General features: G+C 43.8%; 1 protein-coding gene across 1 annotated transcript in view; it reads right to left on the bottom strand.

Annotated features, from left to right (window-relative positions):
• LOC121278115 (dynein heavy chain 8, axonemal-like) overlaps nucleotides 1–19,991 on the bottom strand; it is a 1,831,678-nt gene that overhangs the window by 24,642 nt on the left and 1,787,045 nt on the right. The window contains exon 92 of the mRNA XM_041188200.1: nucleotides 10,469–10,658. Within this exon, the coding sequence (XP_041044134.1) occupies nucleotides 10,469–10,658 (190 nt within the window). The remainder of the gene's footprint in view (nucleotides 1–10,468; nucleotides 10,659–19,991) is intronic.

Here is a 19,991-nt window from a genome sequence, read left to right as displayed (position 1 = left end):
GAGCTGTAATGTGTTTTCTTCCCTAAATTGTAATTTGTGTGTGTAGTTCAGCAGTTTAAAGTCGAAAGCCCCATATTAGGTTAAAGGAAAAATATACTCAAACATTCCAAAGTTTTGAGTATAAGGTTTGAGTTGAGATTTCTGGCAAAATTGCAAATTGAAGGTATTGTAAAGATAAAACAGTGTTTACCTTTGTTTGAGATGAACCAACCATTGTACCACCCCCTTGCAACTAGTATCACCAGCTTCCAAGCTGATTGAGATTGATATATACGAATTACATTAGCTCATATGAGTTGGTGTTCTAAAATTCTGAGGAAAAAAAATTACCTGAAATTCAGAACAGTTCTAGGAAAACCAAAAGATGTAAACACATAGTCTAGGTCATTCCAATGAATAAAAAGGGGATTCTTTTGAAGAAATGAGTTAAATACGAAAGGGAATCTGCATCCCAACAATACTGTTATTTGAATTTGGGACAACCTTGAGATCTAAAGTGCAGTGTAATTTAGAAGGTTACTTTTGAATAACTAGGATGCTACCCAAGATAAAGAATGTGTCGATAAACATATGGGACCTTTAATCTAGATACAAATCAATACAAATGAGAAAGAGGTAGTTTAATTTTGATAGTGTAAATTACATTTCTCACAAAGTTTAAAAAATGGCAGTTTGTTTCCCGATAAAGTTCTCAAAAGGGAATTTTTATTTTAAAAAGGTTTGACGACAATTGACTCTATTTCAAATACAGCAAGCATTTTGTAATTGCCAGTCTGTTCCCAAGATATAAAGTTAAGCTCAAGACCTTGACAAAGTTTGGCAGAAATCCAATTTTTGGCCAAGTTAATGAATCTGGGATAATTCTAAAAAAAAGAGTCAGACATAATTTAGTGGGTTACTTTTGAGACAATAAAATGTTGTTTGAGAAGATAAGGAAACAAAACATGTCAGTGCCTGATTTCTGTTTTAAAACTGTTATGAGAATACTTTATTGGACTGTAAGTCTCTCCAGACAACCTGAACAAGATGGTAGCTATTGCATGTGTAAAATGGTATGAAGAAGTGAGACAGAGAGAGAGAGAGAGAGACAGACAGACAGAGCAAGAAACAGAGAGAGAGAGAGAGAGAGAGAGAGAGTGAAGCAATTTGTCCGGGAGCTGTGCAGGCAGCTTCATGGGCTAAGACAGGAGGCTAGGGATCAGCAGATCATACAGGACTTGGAAGTGGAAGTTAGTTCAGAGCAAGCCGAAGTGCCTTGCATAGGGGAGAAGGTAATGGTAAAGTTGCTCCCAAAAAACCTGGGTTTGCACCCAAGTGGATGAGACCATATGAGGTAATCATGACCAGTGATACATGCGTGCACGTGGACATTAGGGGAAAGGGGCGCTGGAAGTTTTGGTCAAAACTGAAGCATTTCTTAACTGATTCTATTCACAGAACTGATCTCAACAATTGACCGCTGATGACTGGGACTGTTACCTGCGTAAGTTCACAGTATGTTAACTGCAATGTCAAGGTTCATGGGCACGGCGATACTGGCACCAAGGCCGCGTACCATCACATCTCGTTTCGCGCCGCAGGAGGGACTTTGGTACAGCACAGTCAGTACTGAATGCAACACACAATGGGGAATACTAAATGTAACAGTAGAAGAACAAGTGATTTTGAATTGTAGCAAGGGTTTGCTTCAGATCGGGCGTGGAAGTGTCAGGGATATGACACATACAGGGACATCAATGGTTAATTCTATTGACCTGGCAACTGTTGACCAGAAGGTCCAGACCTTGAGCTCCAAGCTTAGGGAAATTTTAGAACGGGAACAGGGAATTTACAACACCCTATTAAGTACAGACCTGAGCATGACATGGTTAATTCAAAACCTGGCTACCATGCTCGAAAGTCATGTGAGGGCTATCAGTAAACTGATCGGGATAGGGAAAAATATTTCAGATGAAGCAAGCAGGAATGATGTTTGCAACACCTATGGATCCTGGGCACTGGAACAAACCCGAGATAATTTAAGACAAATTAATGAATGGGTGGTTCCTTTACGGGTAACTAATGAACATTCATTTAATCTTCATGACATAAGGATCATGACTTGACTGGTTGTCAGCTCAGAGATTTAACATGTATATAGAATGGATGTTGAATGTATAGTGAATTATAATATGCCAATAGGCATTGCCTTAGTGATACCTGTTATACCTATGTCAACACCTGGCAGAACATTATATGGAGTAGAAATATTGGGGTGATACGGGGGGTTTACTATATTACATATGACATTTAGCCATATGCAGTAGATATAGAAGGGAACATAGTTAGCACCACATTAGAAGGGTGTAGTATTGAGACCACCACAGTAGTATGCGCACATCCAATATATGTGAAGGAAGGAGCAAGGTGCGGAGTTAAAGCAGCAACAAATTGTACAATGGAAACTATATGAGCTACAAAAGAGCCGACCTATGTTGCACATATGGGAAATGGGAGATATTATATTACCACATGGCAGCAAAAGATCCAGTACCAGAGCAACTGGATATGTCCCATCCACAATCATTCAATGTGCCTACACCTGCAAGTGCCAGCAAGGGTGGGTAAGGTGGAACTGGTCAAAATACACAAGAGAGGAGCGGCTACTATTCAGGTCATGGAAAGCCTTACACAGTAAACCTGACACAATATTTGAACCAGTTCTTCTATGAAATTCCCTTATTACCAGAGCACCTGTGATTTGGGGACAGGCTCAGCAGATATATAGAATTTACTATACATTGCAGCAACAGGTTAGAACCTTAAAAGAGGACATCGAGCAAATAGATTCCTCCACATGGTGGGAGGATCTGTGGAATTGGGGCTCAAATTTACAAATACACCCACGGATTCGGATTATCTCCCATGCCCTGGTTGTGATTCAGCTGATATTCGTTATATATTTAACATACTTGATTCATCGTACCCGAAGGTCAAAAAGAAGTGGTGCTGGGGGAATTTTAACAGGTGGAGAAGAGGTTTAGCAAGTCAGAGGTCTGAATTGAAGGGCCAAGTGATACAGATGGTCTGACCTAGTACCTTTACAATCCAAAGCTGGATACCTGGCCAGTATCAATGGGTGGCGGTACTTAAAGGGATGGACAGTATCACTGTAGTTGGCTGCCTTGGGCTAGGCCAAGGGCCAAAAGGGGGGACTGTTCGGGGGAATAAGTAAGAATTTATTGAAAGGGAATTATTTAAAAACCTAGCCAGTCAGTGCCATCAAGTACATTAACAGTTAAAGGTTACCAGATGAACATTGCACACCCTTAGGGCCTGCAATCACCAGAAAGGCCCTGGGAGCCAGACTGGAGACAGAGAAAAAAACAAGATAGATTAAGTGTGCTCATCAACAGATAAGGAAAGGACAGATGGTCACAGCTTAGATAGGGGGAGAAGGCTCTGCCTGGGTGAAGGAGGGTGTATGTACCTAGAATGTTAACCTATATGCTGACAAGATTGGAATCTGAACAAGGTTCTGCATGTGATCAGTGATGTATAAATAAGCTGTATACTTGTAATTTGGTAAAGTGCTACCTCAAGCTGCTTTGAGGTGGTTCTCATCTTGCAATTGCTCAAATAAACAATCATGACCTGTACCTGAGCCTCGTGTGGTTGGTTTGTCAAAGATATCACAACAATACAAAGATAGGGAGGAGAACAAGTTGTGAGGAGGACATGAAGAATCTGAAAAGGATGTACATAAGGTTAAATGAATGGGGAAAATGTAACAGGTAGAGTATAATTTGGGAAAACGGGAAGTTGTCCACTTTAGCAGGAAGAATAGAAAATAAATTTATTTAAGTTGCATGAGACTGCCAAATGCTGAGGTACAAAAGGATCGAATGTCCCAATCACAAAAAGATAATAGCATGCAGGTACAGCAAGAAATTAGGAAGGCAAATGGATATTGGCTTTTATTGCAAGAAGATTGCAATACAGCAATAATTAAGTTTTGCTACAATTGTAGAGGGTGTTGGTGAGGCCATATCTCGAATACTGTGCATAATTTTGGTCTCCATATTTAAGGAAGGATACACTTGCATTGGAGGCTGTCCGGTGAAGGTTCAGTAAATTGGTTCCTGAGATGAAGGGGTTGTCCTATGATGAAAGGATGAGTAAATCGAGTTTATATTCTCTGGAGTTTCAAAGAAATAGTGGTGATCTCATTGAAACATACAAAACCCTGAAAGGGCTTGATAGAATAGATTCTGAGAGATTGTTTCCACTGGTTTGGGAATCAAAAACACAGGGGCACATTTTCAGGATAAGGGGGTGATCATTTAGGGCTGAGACGAGGAGAAGTTACTTCATTCGAAGGGTTGTGAATCTTTGAAATTCTGTAACCCAGTGGGCTGTGAATGCACCATCATTGTCTACATTTTAAGGCTGGGACAGAGAAACTTTTGGTCTCTCAGGGAATCAAAGGACTTGAGGAGCATCTGGGAATGTGGGTTTGAAGCCCAAGATCAACCTTGATTGTTCTGAATGGTTGAGCGGGATTGACAGGCCATATGGTCTACTCTTGTTCCTATTTCTTGTGTTCTTATATGCCTTACAGATAATGTGCCAGACACCTCCATCACCATCTCTGATATGTCTGCCTTATTGACAGGACAGACCCACCAGAGGTAGCGGCACTCTTGTATACAGTTGGGAGGGAGTTGCCCCAGGATTCTTCAAAATTGAATCTCGATACCATGAAATCTCAGGGCATCAGATCAAAGATGTGCAAGGAAACCTGCTGATTATCACGTGTTGCCCCCCCCCACCCCCCCAGCCCCCCACCCCCCCCCCCCCCCCACCCCCCATACTCAGCTGAAGAATCAGCTCCTTGTTGAACACCAATTGAATCACAGAATTTTAACGGCACAGAAGGAGGCCATACAGCCTATTGTGCCTGCACCAGCTTTCCAAATGAGCATTATGCCCCAGTACCACTCGCTGTGTGAAGGAGTTTTTTCTCACATCACATTAACTTCTTTTGCAAATCGCTTTAAATCTGTGCCCTCTCATTCTTGATCCTTTTACGAGTGGGAACAGCTTCTCCCTATCTTCTCTGTCCAGCCCCTCATGAGTTTGAACAACTCTATCAAATCACCTCTTAGCCTTCTACTCTCCAAGGAGAACAGTCCCGACCTCTCCAATCTATCTTTGTCACTGAAGTTTTTCATCCCTGGAACCATTCTTGTAAACCTCTTCTGCACTCTCTCCAATGTGTTCACATCTTTCCTATAATCTGGTGCCCAGAACTGTACATAATATTCTAGCTGAGCATCTTATATAAATTCAGCATAATCTCATTGCACTTGTACTCTATGCCCCTATTAATAAAGCCCATGATACTATTTGCTTTATTAACTGCTCTCTCTACCTGTCCTGCCACCTTCAATGATTTATGCACATATATAACCAGATCTTTCTGCTCCTGCATCCCCTTCAAAATTTTACCCCTTATTTTATATTGTCTGTCCATGTTCTTCCTACCAAAATGCATCACTTCACACTTCTCCGCATTGAACTTCATCTGCCACCTATCTGCCCACTCCACCAACTTGTCTATGTCCTTTTGAAGTTCCACACTGTCCTCCTTGCAGTTCACAACACTCCCAAGCTTTGTACCCACAGTACTTATAGGAAAGGAGTTCCTGGACTTTAACCCAGTGACAGTGAAGGAACAGTGACATATTTCCAAGTCAGGATGGTGAGTGGCTTGGACTTCCAGGTGGTGGTGTTCCTTTGATCACCTTGACTAGGCATCAGATATGAAGGGCTCAGGGGAAAGGAATGCAAAGTGATGTTGACTGTTCCTCTAGGATCCTGCATCATTATATTTGTGAATTGTGCCGTGCCCATGTGTAGAATGCTGCAACAGCTACTCACTCTGCTTCTTTAATGTTCATGTATACTCACTGCTGTTTCTCATCCATCAGATGGATCATCGTCCAGACCAACTGAAGATCTAGAGGGTCAATCACATCTCAGATTCTGCAGAATAACACCCTCGCACCGCACTTCACACATCTCAGGCACTGGCACCTTGGTGGGGTTGAGCACATCCATAGATACAGGAGCACAGACTAGAGGAACCATTTCACATTCACCTGAGCAGTTGTCAGAAACTGAGAGTTTCCAGGCCACTGATAGCTGGAGGGGCAATGGAGACCAAAAAGATGCTGAACACTGGACAGATGACAAGCCTTTGGAGTCATCCATTAGGGGGTAAATGCTGGATGTCCAGCGAGAGGTATGTAGGGGTCTGGTGGAGCTTCCAGAGACTATGTGTGCCCTGGTCATGCAATCGAAAAGTCCATGTGGAGCATGAGTGCTGGATCAGCCTTTCCACAGCATCTTCCTCAAGAGATTGGTAATTCTCATGGAGACCCAGCTCAAGAAGCTCAATCAAGGGCTTCTGCAGTTGAATTCAGACCTGCAAGCCCACATTGGCAGTGGCCTCAGCTGGGCATTGCCAATGTAAGAGACAGATAATGCACCTGGTGTCTCTGCTAGTTTCTCATCCATCCATGGTGAACAGGGAGAGTTAAGCAAAATTCATGTTGGTGGATGAACAACAGCTATCTGTGTTCTAATAAGCCTTTAAGGGAAATCAGCATTACATCAATAGAAGGGAAGTATGTCATGTGATCCAGTCTTAGTTTCACTTTTCCTTTGAGCAAAGCACACACACAGCTCTAACGTCTTCAAGCTTTATACTTAGGTATAACTTCTCATGTGCTGAGTCTTAATACATTAATCCACAATGTGATTATCTAATTCCTTATGAGTGATTGGTGCCTGACGTCTTGTACAGTAAACAAACCCACAGTATTATATCATTATAATAACACGGCATGGTAATCAGTGGTGATAAGAAAGGTGGAAGCAAGATTAAGTACAGGTATGATATGGTGAACAGCCTTCAGTGGTGCTACAATCAATCCTTGACGTTTCGGTCAGGCCGCAACAAAGCTGAGGTGTCAGAGTGTTGAGAACACAGCATGCTGACTGCGCAGAAAAGCTTTGGAGACACAGCACTGAGCAAGTGCTCAAGTAAAGAGCTGGTAAGCATGACAGATCCCTTGTGATGAGGTTGCAGTGCATCACCTGTTCGCGAGTGGGACATCGTGTGCAGAAGACCAACACAGGGAAAGGCAAGTGACCAGGGTGTGGACTGGATTGATAGTAAGCAAGGGATAGTCAAACAAAAGAAAAGTAATAAAAATCAGGCCAGAAAAGGTTGTAACTATAATGGGCGGCTCCAGGAGTTGCTGAACCCTCAATGGAGTTTAGTTAGCAAAGTTAAAGCACATGGAATAGGACGTAATATACTGGTATGGATTAAGGATTGGTTAACAGGCAGAAAACAGAGGGTAGGAATAAACGGGTCATCTCGCGTTGGCAGGCTGTGACTAGTAGGGTACCACAAGCGTCAGTGCTTGGGCCCCAGCTCTTCACAATATATATCAATGATTTGGATTTGGGGATTAAATGTAATATTTTCAAGTTGGCAGTTAACACAAAGCTAGGTGGGAATATGTGTTGTGAAGAAGATGCAAACTGGCTTCAAGGGGATTTGGATAGACCTAGTGAGTGGGCAAGAACATGGCAGATGGAACATAACATGGAAAAATGTGTGCTTATCCACTTTGGCAGGAAGAACAGATGCGCAGAGTATTTCTTAAATGGTAAGGGATATGAAAGTATAGATGCTCAAAGGAGTCTGGATGTCCTCATCAATAAGCGAATGAAAACTAACATGCAGATGCAGCAAGCAATTAGGAAGGGTAATGGTATGTTAGCCTTTATTGTAAGAGGGTTTAAGTACAGGAGTAGTGAAGTCTTGCTTCAATTGCATAGAACCTTGGTTAGACCGCACCTGAAGAACTGTGTGCAGTTTTGGTCCCCTTACCTCAGATATTACAAGGATATTACTGCCATTGAGGGAGTGCAATGAAGGTTCACCAGACTTGTTCCTGGGATGGTGGGACTGTCCTACGAAGAGAGATTGGAGAAACTGGGGCTGTATTCTCTAGAGTTTCGAAGAATGAGAGGTGATCTCATTGAAACCTACAAAATACTTAAGGGAATAGACAGGGTAGATGCAGGTAAGATGTTTCCCCTGTTGGGAAGTCTAGAACCAAGGGACACAATTTCAAAATAAGAGGGAAGCCACTTAGGACTGAAATTAGAAGAAATATTTTTACTCAGAGGATCAGTGAATCTTTGAAATTCTCTACCCCAGAGGACTGTGGAAGCTCAGTCATTGAGTATGTTTAAAGCAGAGATTGACAGATTTCTAAATACCAGTGACATAAAGGTATATGGGGATAGTGTAGGGGAAAAGGCATTGAAATGGTTGATCAGGCATGATCATATTGAATGGAGGAGCAGGCTCGATAGGCTGAATGGCCTACTCCTGTTCCTATATTCTTAACAATAAATCTATTAAGAATGAAAGATGCTATTACTTTGTGGTGCACTCCCGCAACAACTCGTCTTTGAGGGCGGAGCTTCAGAAAAGCACAGGAAAGCAGCTACAGTGACACTCATCCCAGGTACTACAGAAGGAAGAAGTGAACATAGGAACTCAGGAAAAGGAATAGGCCATTCAGACCATCGAGCCTACTCCACCATTCAATTAGATCATGGCTGATCATCTACCTCAAAGCACTTTCCTACATTATCTCTATGTCCCTTGATGTCAGTCTCCAGAAACCTATCGATTTCTGTCATGAACATGCTCAATGACTGAGCTTCCACAGTCTTCTGAGGTGGAGGATTCCGAAGATTCACCACCCTTTGAGTGAAGAAATTCCTCTTTACCTCAATCTTAAATGGCCTTTATTCTAAGATTATGTTCCCTGGTTCTTGACTCACCAGTACATTCATCCTGTAAGAATTTTGTATGTTTCTTTCTTACGTTTTATTTCAATCCAAAAATTCTGTTGCTCACCTATCATTCATTATGTTCCTTTTTTCTGGTGCCATTTTGCCATCTCTAATTGGTCCAGCTACCCCACCCCCACTTGTTTGTTCCCTATCCTTTCTGATTATGCAATGAGGTTTCTTATTGTTTAGTTAGCAGTCCTGTTCTTTATGCATATTCCTCCGACATGCATTCCATAGATTATTGCCCATGGTTCTCCCACTTTATTTTGAATGTTTTATATATATTGCTGTACAGGCAACTTAGTCACAAATTAGTTCAGCTCAGTTGCAAGCAGTTGGGTTAGATTTCAATGTCTTCACATTACACTGGATTTACAGGCAGAGGCAATGATCTGTCTCTGTCCTTGCCCACCTACACTATTCCCTTGTAACTCACTGCAAGTTCATGGAACACATCAACTTTCTACTCAGCATATTCCAGCAGTCTAGTCTTAACAATGATTTTGACAACTTCAGGAAGGGAATGAGTGGATGTGAATACCCCCATTGGTACACTGTTAGCATATATGATATGTATTTCTCATGTTGCCGTGCTTTTTTCTTCCACCAGAGTCCTAGGCCACAGGAGTCTGCTCTGTTTTATCAGGATTTCATACTTTCTCCTTTCCAACTTAACTAAACTGCCTTAACTATTCACACAGTCTCTGATCTCACAAATGTGTTTTATTTTCCTTATTTCCCTCATCATGCATTATTTGTCACTCTCATGCTAATCAGTTAACTATCTCCTGTCCTCCACTGAACACTTGACAGCTTGTCTCTTTTCTTGCGTATTATTGATGTCAATCTTGAAAGCTCAAATTATCCAAGTGGTCTCCTTTTGGGGCAGAGAATTTCAGGTTTCTATTCTCCTTTGTGTTTAAAAGTTCTTCCTGATTTCCCCCGTAATGATCTAACATTCACTTTAAGATTGTTTCCCCTTGTTTTTAATTCCTGATAAAAAATTCTCTATATTTACCACAGCAAATGCTTTTAACATGTCATATACCTCAATCTGTTGATCCTTAATCTCCTATACTTAAGCCAATTCTAAGCAACCTGTCCTCATAATTTAACGCTCCAGTCCCAGTATCCCTGGTGAATCTGAACTGTATCTCCTGCAAGACTAGTATATCCTTCCCAAGGTGAGGTGTCCAAGGTGAGCACAGTGCTGCAGATAAAGTTAGGAATTTTTTTCTGTTCTTTTGAAGAACAGAATTTTACACATACAAACTCATATTCATGCTAATATTCACAGCTGTTAAGAATTATTTTAAAGAAAGGAATAATTTTGTTAATTATAATTTGTATAAATGCACTTTTAAGAGTAGATCCTGATGGTGAGATTCTGTTATTAAATGGAAGTTAAATTTCCAAAGATGGTGGCAAACTGAATTAATCTGTGATTGTAATTGGCAATCAGTAAATGATGCAAAGTATCACAAAATAATGTTTCATGTCCAATACCATCACGTACTACTCTTTAGATTACATTACCTACCCTGGGGATTAAAGAACCCTGTCATCCAAAATACATTGGGCCTGCCCTCAAATATCCAAGAAGAAAATTGCGCATTTCTCTCTAGAAACTCTGTGAACCAAAATCCCAATGTAGAAGAATCCCAGGAAATCCTCTTCCACATCACAGGGACACGAGCATTGTACATGTTATCCAAGGCATCTGTTAAATTCTGTAATGGAAAAGAGAGTGAGCATTACACTTCAGAAAGAATCCTGGACTCAGCCAAGCACAGGCAAATGATCTGAAATAATATAACAGGCAATATATTGTTGTGACCAGGTTAGAAGGGTTGAACTGATTCCAGTCTTTGTCTCACTCCTGATTTGGTTACAACAGATCACTTCAAAATGCTGCAGATGCTGGAAATCTGAAATAAAAACAGAAAATGCTGGAAAAACTCAGCAGGACTGACAGCATCTGTGGAGAGAGAAACGGAGTTAACATTTCAAGTCTGTATGACCCTTCTCTGAAGAAGGGTCATACGAACTTGAAACATTAACATTGGTTATAACAGAGTTTGAATTTGAAAGGGAAGTGATATTGCCGACTCGATATACATACTTAACTGCATATTGTTCGGTGCAAGAAATAAGCTAGCCAGGTTCCTTAAGTAAAGAGTTAATTTTTTTGCTAAAACTCACTCAGGTAAAGATGCAGAAATTATTAACAAATATATCTGACTTCCAACTAATGCAAAATATATACACGGATACACACACAAACCACCACCCCCCCCCCCCCCCCCCCCCCCACCTTGGTTTGCAGCAATGAAATCTTCTGGTGGGCTTGCAAACCACAAACAGCTCAGCTTTGATGAGAAAGGTTTCAGAAGAAAGAGAGAGGGGGTAAGGCTGTGGCCCCTTCTACCCCAGTGGCAGTCTCCCTGTTAGTTCAAATCCAGTATATTTTACACATAAGAGCTGAGTCAAATGACCTCTCTCTGATTTCAGTCTGTGCTTATCTTAGTCATTGTCTCTGAGGGCTCTGTAGACTCTGTGTCCTTTGCAAGCAGCTTGTGTCCTTCACAATTGCAAAGAGTAGTTGCTGTAGGCTAGTGTCCTTTGATTAGCAAAAGCGTTCTTTTCAAAAAATTCAATATTATATATATGTGTATATTTGTGTGTATGTCTGTGTGTATGCATATATATATAAAATCCAGCTGATGACATTATAAAATAATATGACAGCAAATGACATTATATATTAATATTCCATATAACACATCTTCATATCAATATACATATTTCTTTTATAAACACAAAATGAAACAGAAACGCAAGTACTGGAAAACCGAAACAAAAAAAAAGTTGGGCAGATCCATCAGCACAGACTCAAGGAAGACAGCTTATTTCAGGTAAAAAAACAACATTGCTTTTCAACTGCTGATTGATCTGTGTATTTCCAGCAGATTCTGACTTATTTTAAATATTTTGTGCTTCTAACAGAGTGGATGGAATCTAAGATAAAGGCTAAATACTGCGGATGCTGGAAATTTGAAACAAAAACAAGAAAATGCTGGAAAAACTCAGCAGGTCTGACAGCATCTGTGGAGAGAAAAACAGAGTTAATGTTTCAAATCTGTATAACTCTTCATCAGAGCTAAATCTTGTGTCACATAAGAGCTGAGTCAATCTTCTGTCCTTCTCCCATAGCAAGTGGCAGGGGTGCGTCAGGTGGGTGGGTGGTGGAGGTGGCCACCCTCCCACCTCCACCCTGAGTAATCCAAGGTGGGAAGGCCTTCAAGACCCACCTAAGCACTTCACTGCTGGTATTAACCCAGTGGAGGGGGGCGGGGGGGGGCTCACCATGTGGGGAACATGACAACAAACTCTGGTGTGTTTGCTTGTGTGCTACTGTGGTCCAAGGCACTCAGTGCCTGATCCAGGGATTTGGCATCGGGAAGGAGGGAGAGGCCCACTGAAAACTAGCCCCCTGCTCTTGCCAACACCTCCCCACTACTCTGTGACTCTCACCCACTACTCTGTGACTCCCACCCCCTAAGCCCACTGCCTGTATCCCTACTCGATCTAAGGCTTCGGTAGGGCATAATACCGGCAGCAGTCACTGTCTCCTCCACGATGCTGCCGAGTACAGAATACCTGCTGACTTCTGATTGGCCAGTAGTTCCCAGTGGGTGGGACTTCCACTCCTGGGGTCCTTGATTTCCACAGAAGACCTGTCACTGGCCTGTCAAGTGCCTGAGTGGAACAAGATGTGGAGGCCTCAGAAACAGGTGACATGGGGCCTTGCCTGCTCTCCAGCCAGCAGCTGAGACTCTCTTTGAATCTGTAAAGAGATCTTCATAAGTTTACTTCTTGTAAAATAAACACATTGCTGAGAGATGTAATTAGCAGGAAGATACAAACCAGGCAAACAGAAACTAGAAACAGTTTCTGGATCTATATTGTCATTGACATTGGGCAGAATGTCCCCTTCCCACAATCAGCAGAATTACTGGTGGGTGGCGGCATAAGTATGGCACGGAGTGGAAAATCAGTTTCCTAATGCCCTCTCCCGAATTTCATGGTGGGTTGATATTAGGTCAGTTCTCCTGCTGAAGCTCAGCAGGAACCCATCTCATGCACGTTCATTAGAACTCCAACAGATCGGAATTGTGTGCCCTTGTCAAATCTTCTGTCCATCCAGTGGCAATTCATGCCATTCTGTAACCCAACTGCATTTTCGTTGTATGCATTCGATGAAGGAGTATTTCAAAGCACTTACCTTAAAGTCGAAGCTGGCCGCTAGAGTTGGCTGCAGGCATGGTGCACGTGAAAACACAAGTGGGAGGAGGTCTGGAGGAGACAAAAGTGGGGAGGTGCAGGACATGGGGGGTGGTGGGGTGAGGTGGATGCAATGAATTCGGGATGAGGTTGGGTGCAAGACACGGAGTGCGGCTGAGTGCAAGACATAAAGGGCAGGGGATCCAGAGAGCAGAACGGGGGTTCCAGAGGAGTAAAGGGGAGGGATTTCCAGAGGAGAAGGGGGTGTCCAGAAGAGAAGGGGTTGTCCAGAGGAGTAGGGGGAGGTTCCAGAGGAGAAGGGGAGGGAATGTATGTGGATGGAGTGAGGTGCGAAAAGAAGGTACGAAGGGGAAGGATGGGGGTGTGGGGTGTGGTGTGGGATTGGAGGTGTGGGCCCGGAGAGTTTTAGAGGGAGGGGTCAGTCGAGTTGATGATGGGATCATGTGGATTGAACTGGGGGTGTTGATTGATTGGAGGGGATGGTGACTTTGAGAGTGGGAAGTGGGACATGGTTGGGTGAGAGGGTCAGGGTCTGGGTGTGGTGGTTATTGTTCTCATCTGGCAGGGGATGGGTGGGGGTGGCAGTTACTGAAGGGGACAAAGATGGTGACACAGGTTGCAGGAGTGGGAAGGATCAGGATGAGCATAGGAATGTTGACTGGGGTGTGCTCAGCGGGGAGGGGAAGGCATGTCCAAATTAACAGTGAAAGGGTCCAGGGTGATGGTGGGAGACTCAAGGGTAACCAAGGGAAGAGTGAAGATGGCAAACGGGGGTTGGTGGTGGGGGTTATCAGTGATGGGGGGAAGTTGATGGGTGACAGAGGGGGTGAGAAAAGTGGCAGAGATAGTTTGAAATGAAAAATGCACTATCCTGAGACAGAGCCAGCTCCAGACCAAGGCAATGCGCTCAATGTCCAACTGCAAAACATCGAGGTGGCAGAAGGGTCTGCTCAGGTGGTTGGAGCTGAAAGTCAACTGGACAAGTAAAGAGAAATGCTAATAAGCATGTGGAGAGTGTATCTTTATGTAGCTTTCTCATTTGTTATTTCTCAGTATTTGGTGAAGGCCACATGTCAGCATGTCTGGCCCAGAGGGTTCTCACAACAATAAAATCCCAGCAAGGTGTAGAGCTGCCTTTCACTCTGAACCATTGGCCATTGACTCCAGGCAGAGTGAGAGAACAAATGGGGGGAGGGAGGGAGAAGGATGCCCACAAGGGGCATGTAGGTGAATAGCAGCCAAGTCTTAACTGCAAGCCTCCATCCTGCTGGGGGAATGGAGCTGCCTGATAAGGGCTTATGTGATTAGTCTTTCCATTGTGACAAGGTCTGTCTGTAGAGTCTCGAGGGCAGTGGACGCAATCGTGTGAGCGGGAGACCTCTTGCACATGGCAGTCATCGCCCTTGTCAAAGAGCAATGTCTCCATGCACAGCCATGCGTTAGGGGGAGGAAGACCCATCCTTGGTGGAGTGTGCGCAACCATTAAAACTACTAGCAGCAAGATTGAATCCAGGAGACTTCTAAACAGTACAACATAACATACAAATGGGAGTGCAAAAACTAATTAAAATGACTGAACACCTGTGCCACCAGTGCTCATTGAATACTTTTTAATTTTCCTTACTCTACTGCTACATTTAGATGCTTCCCTGACATCCACAGCAGAGGTCGAGGCAGCCTTCTGACTACCATGCCCTGTTTTCTGTAATGATTTCGGAGGGTGCCCTCTGGAGTGCCGAGGCCTGGTGTGCCCCAGTCTGCTTTGGGTCTCCTGCTCTGGGGCAGGTTCACTCTCCTCAGCCTGAGCAGCTGGAGCTGATGAGGTTACGTAGGGGATTGGGAACACCTGCGCACCCTTGAAGATTCCTGGGTGGATGCCCCTGGGGTGTCTGCCTGATGCTCCTCCTCCCTTTGGGTGCCTGAGGGCACCACTCGCCCGACTCCTTGAGCAGAAAGGGTATCAGGAGGGAGGTCGAAGTCCCCCGCCTCTTCTTGCGTAGCCATTGCAAAAGCTCACCCATGATTACAGTGATGGAGTGCAGGTCTGAGTGCATCTCCGGCAAAAACTGGCGTTCTGCTGGACCAGGGTCTCCATGGTGTCTGCCATCCTTCCCATGGAGGCCTTGATGTGCTCACATGTCACAGCCATTACATCAGGGAACATGTGGACAGATTCCTCTGCCCTGCGTGCCACTCTGTTGAGGGTCTCTGACATGTCTGTCTGATGTTCCATTGCGTCTCGCTGATACCCCAGCATCCTCCCCATGGCCACTTTCAGAGGCTCATCACCTGACTCAGGCTTAGCAGAGGCCTCTTTCCCAGAGTGCCAGAGACCTTGGCTGTCACTACTTTTTTCTGTGCAGTGACCACTTGGATGGGAGCCCGAGCCTAAAATAGACATATGAGCCATAAGGTGTGTATCTCTGGGCTGGTGGAGAGTGTAGGTGAATACTGAGATGGCTATATGGGTGAGAAGCCATCTTCATCCTCCTCTGAGGTCTTCTCAGAGCTGGGGCCGACTTCAGGTGCAGGGCCCTCCCCCTCTTCCTGCTAGCACTTAGGGCAGAGAGAGGAGAAAATGAGTGACTATCTACGCTGGCTCAAAGTTGACAATCATCAATCACCTTGATTTTCTGCGGTTGTCAGGTTTATGCATGCTTCCTCATTAGATGGTTGGGGGGTTCTGACCTCACCATTGGCACAGGCATGGTCACAGTCCTCCCTTGGCAGCTCAGTAGCCTGCTGTTCAAATTGTGTGAGGGGCCTGAGCTCAGGCATTCCTGCTCCCATTTTCTCTCTCCCCCTCCTGTTTTGGGCCACATTCTCCTGTCTAAAGACATATAGATGGATTGTTTGCAAGTTGCAGGCGGATAATTCTGTGGCTTCTAACTGACCTCGTGACTCTCCAAAACCCAACCACCATGTGCATGGCACAACTGAGGAGTGAGATGGGATAGTCTGCGGTTGCCTGGATGAGTACAGCCCCAAGAACACTCATGAAGTTAGACAAAGCTTGATTGACACCCCATCCAGCTGCCTCAACATTCAGTCCCTCCAAAACATGTGCACAGTGGCAGCAGTGTGTACCATGTACAACATAGTACAATGATAGTACCATGTACTATCAAAATCTTGAGGGTTACCATTGACCAGAAACTGAACGGGACTAACCATATAAATACCGTGGCGACACAAGCAGGTCAGAGGCTAGGAATCCTGCTGCATGTAACTTACCTCCTGACTCCCCAAAGTCTGTCCACCATCTACAAGACACAGGTCAGGAGTGTGATGGAATACACTCCACTTGCCTGGATGAGTGCAGCTCCAACAACACTCAAGAAGCTGGACACCATCCAGGCACCCCATCCAGAAAAGTTCACCCCTTCCACAACCGACGCACAGTGGCAGCAGTTGTACCACCTACAAGATGCACTGCAGGAACTCAACAAGGCTCCTTAGACAACACCTTCCAAACCCATGAACACCGTCATCTAGAAGGACAAGGGCTACAGACAGATGAGAACACAACCATCTGGAGGTTCTCCTCCAAGTCACTCACCAGCCTGACTTGGAAATATGTCACCTTTTCTTCACTGCTGCTGGGTCAAAAATCCTGAAACTCCCTCCCTAACAGTACTGTGGGTGTACCTACACCACATGAACTGCAGCGGTTCAAGAATGCAGCTTACCACCATCTTCTCAAGGTCAACTAGGGATGGGCAATAAATGCTGGCTGAGCCACCAATGCCCACATCCTGTGAATGAATTTAAAAAAATCAAGCCCTTACCTAGTTATCATCACATTGCAATCTATGAGAGTTTTCTGTGTGTAAATTCGCTTGTGTATAAAGTTTTCTACATTACAATAATTAATACACTTCAAATGTACTTCATTGGCTATAAGCACTTTAAGATATCTGGTGGTCAGGAAATGTACTTTAGGTATACAAGTCTTTTGTTTTTTTAATAACATACAAATAAGGAGCAGGAGTAGGCCATTCGGGCCCTCGGAGCCTGCTCCATCATTCAATAAGCTTGTGGCTGATCTGACAGTAACTCAAATCTGCATCCCACTTACCCCCGATAACCTACCACCCTCTCGCTTACAAGAATCTATCCACCTGTGCCATAAAAATATTCAAAGACTCTGCTTACACTACCTTTTCAGGAAGAGAGTTCCAAAGACTCACGACCCTCTGAGAGAAACAATTTCACCTCATCTCCATTTTAAATTGGTGGCTATTGCTAGTGGTGGCCGGGTTGCTCCTATAGATAGAGTTCTATAGTTCATTAGAGCCTATTGTGATTCATGCACTAGGACACCCAGATCCCCCTGCATCTCAGAACTCTGCAATCTCTCACCATTTAGAAAATATGCTTCTCTTTTATTCTTCCTGCCAAAATGGATACTTCTTGGTGGAAACTTTAAGTTTATTTATAAGGTACTCAGCAGCAACTACATGTGTGCTTTCAACTCAACCGTTATCTCTACACTACTGACAACTAAAGTAGCCTGCGCTACTCTCCTGTTGTGTATTTAAGATCATGTGATCTTCCTTAACAAGTATTATCCTTAAAGGTATATTACACACTAAATAAAACCATAATTACTACAGTGACCCCTTATTTTTAAACAGTGACCCCTAGTTTTAGATTCTCCCACAAGGGGAAACATCATCTCCACAGCCACCCTGTCAAGATCCCTCAAGGTCTTATATGTTTCAATTAAATCACCTCTTACTCTTCTAAACTCCAACGGATACAAGCCTCGTCTGTCCAACCTTTCCCCATAAGACAACCCGCCCATTCCAGGTATTATTCTGGTAAACCTTCTCTGAACTGCTTCCAAAACATTTACATCCTTCCTTAAATAAGGTGGCCAATACTGTATACAGTACTCCAGATGTAGTCTCACTAGTGCTCTGTATAACTGAAGCATAACCACCCTATTTTTGTATTCAATTCCCTTCACAATAAATGATAATATTCTATTAGCTTTCCTATTTACTTCCTGTACCTACATATTAGCCTTTTGTGATTCATGCACGAGGACACCCAGATCCCCCGTCCCTCAGAGCTCTGCAATCTCTCACCATTTAGATAATATACTTCTCTTTTATTCTTCCTGTCAAAATGGGCAATTTCACATTTCCCCACATTAAAATTCACTTCCCAGATCTTTGCTCACTCACTTAACCTATTTATATCGTTTTGTACGCAACTTATGTCCTCTTCACAACTTATTTTCCTGCCTGTCTTTGTGTCATCAACAAATTTGGCAACCATCCCATATATCCCTTCATCTAAGTCATTTATGTAAATTGTAAACAGTTGAGGCCCCCGCACTGATCCCTGTGGCACACCACTCTTTACATCTTGCCAACCTAAAATAGACTCATTTTAGCATACTCTCTACTTCTGGTTAGCCAGCCAATCCTCTATCCATGCCAATATGTTACCCCCTATACCATGAGCTTTTATTTTCCACAAGAAAATAAGTGGTCCTAATACTGATTTCTGGGGAACACCAACATCAGTAAAGTAATGGAAGGGGTTCCCAAAGGTGCTATCAAGCGGAACTGCTTAGCAATAACCGCTCACTGACGGCCAGTTTGGATTCCATCAGGGCCACTCAGCCCCTGACTTCATTACAGCCTTGGTTCAAACATGGACAAAAGAACTGAACTCCAGAGATGAGGTGAGAGTGACTGCCCATGACATCAAGGCCATATTTGATCAAGTGTGGCATCAAGGAACTCTAGCAAAACTGGAGTCAATGGGGGAAATCAGGGGGGAAACTCTACTCTGGTTGGAGTCATACCTAGCACAAAGGAAGATGGTTGTGGCCGATGGAGGTCAATCATCTTAGTTCCAGGACATCACTGCAGGAGTTCCTCAGGGTAGTGTCCTAGGCTCAAACATCTTCAGCTGCTTCATCAACAACCTTCCTTCCATCATAAGGTCAGAAGTAAGGATGTTCACTGATGATTGCACAATGTTCCGTGACTCCTCAGATACTGAAGCAGTCCATATCCAAATGCAGCAAGACTTGGACAATATCCAGTCTTGGGCTGACAAGTGCAAGTAACATTTAGGCAATGATCATCTCCAAGAAGAGAGAAATTAACCATCGCTCCTTGACATGCAATGGCATTATCATCACTGAATCCCCCAATCCCAACAGTTACCATTGACCAGAAACTGAACTGGACTAGCCATATAAATACTGTGGCTACAAGGGCAGCTCCGAGGTTAGGAATCCTGTGACGAGTAACTCACTTCCTGACTCCCCAAAGTACATCCATCATCTACAAGGCACAAGTCAGGAGTGTGATGGAATATTCCCCGCTTGCCTGGAAGAGTGCGACCCCAACGACACTCATGAAACGGGGCAGCATTGAGGACAAAGCAGCCTGCTTGATTGGCACTCCATCCACAAACATTCATTCCCTCCACTGCCGACGTACAGTAGCAGCAGTGTGTATAATCTACAAGATGCACTGCAGAAATTCATCATGGCTGCTTACATAGTACCTTGCCACTATCATCTTGAAGGACATGGGCAGCAGACAGATGGGAACACCAACACCTGGAGGTTCTCCTCCAAGCCACTCACCATCCTGACTTGGAAATATATCGCCTTTCCTTCACTGTCCCTGGGTCAAAATCCTGGAACTCCCTCCCTAACAGCATTGTGGGTATACCTACACCACATGGACTGCAGCAGTTCAAGAAGGCAGATCACCACCGTCTTCTCA

This window comes from Carcharodon carcharias, chromosome 5, assembly GCF_017639515.1.
Source record: "Carcharodon carcharias isolate sCarCar2 chromosome 5, sCarCar2.pri, whole genome shotgun sequence".
Lineage (NCBI taxonomy): Eukaryota > Metazoa > Chordata > Chondrichthyes > Lamniformes > Lamnidae > Carcharodon > Carcharodon carcharias.
Note: the sequence above shows the minus strand (reverse complement) of the source record. Positions and strands in the feature narration are given on the sequence as shown.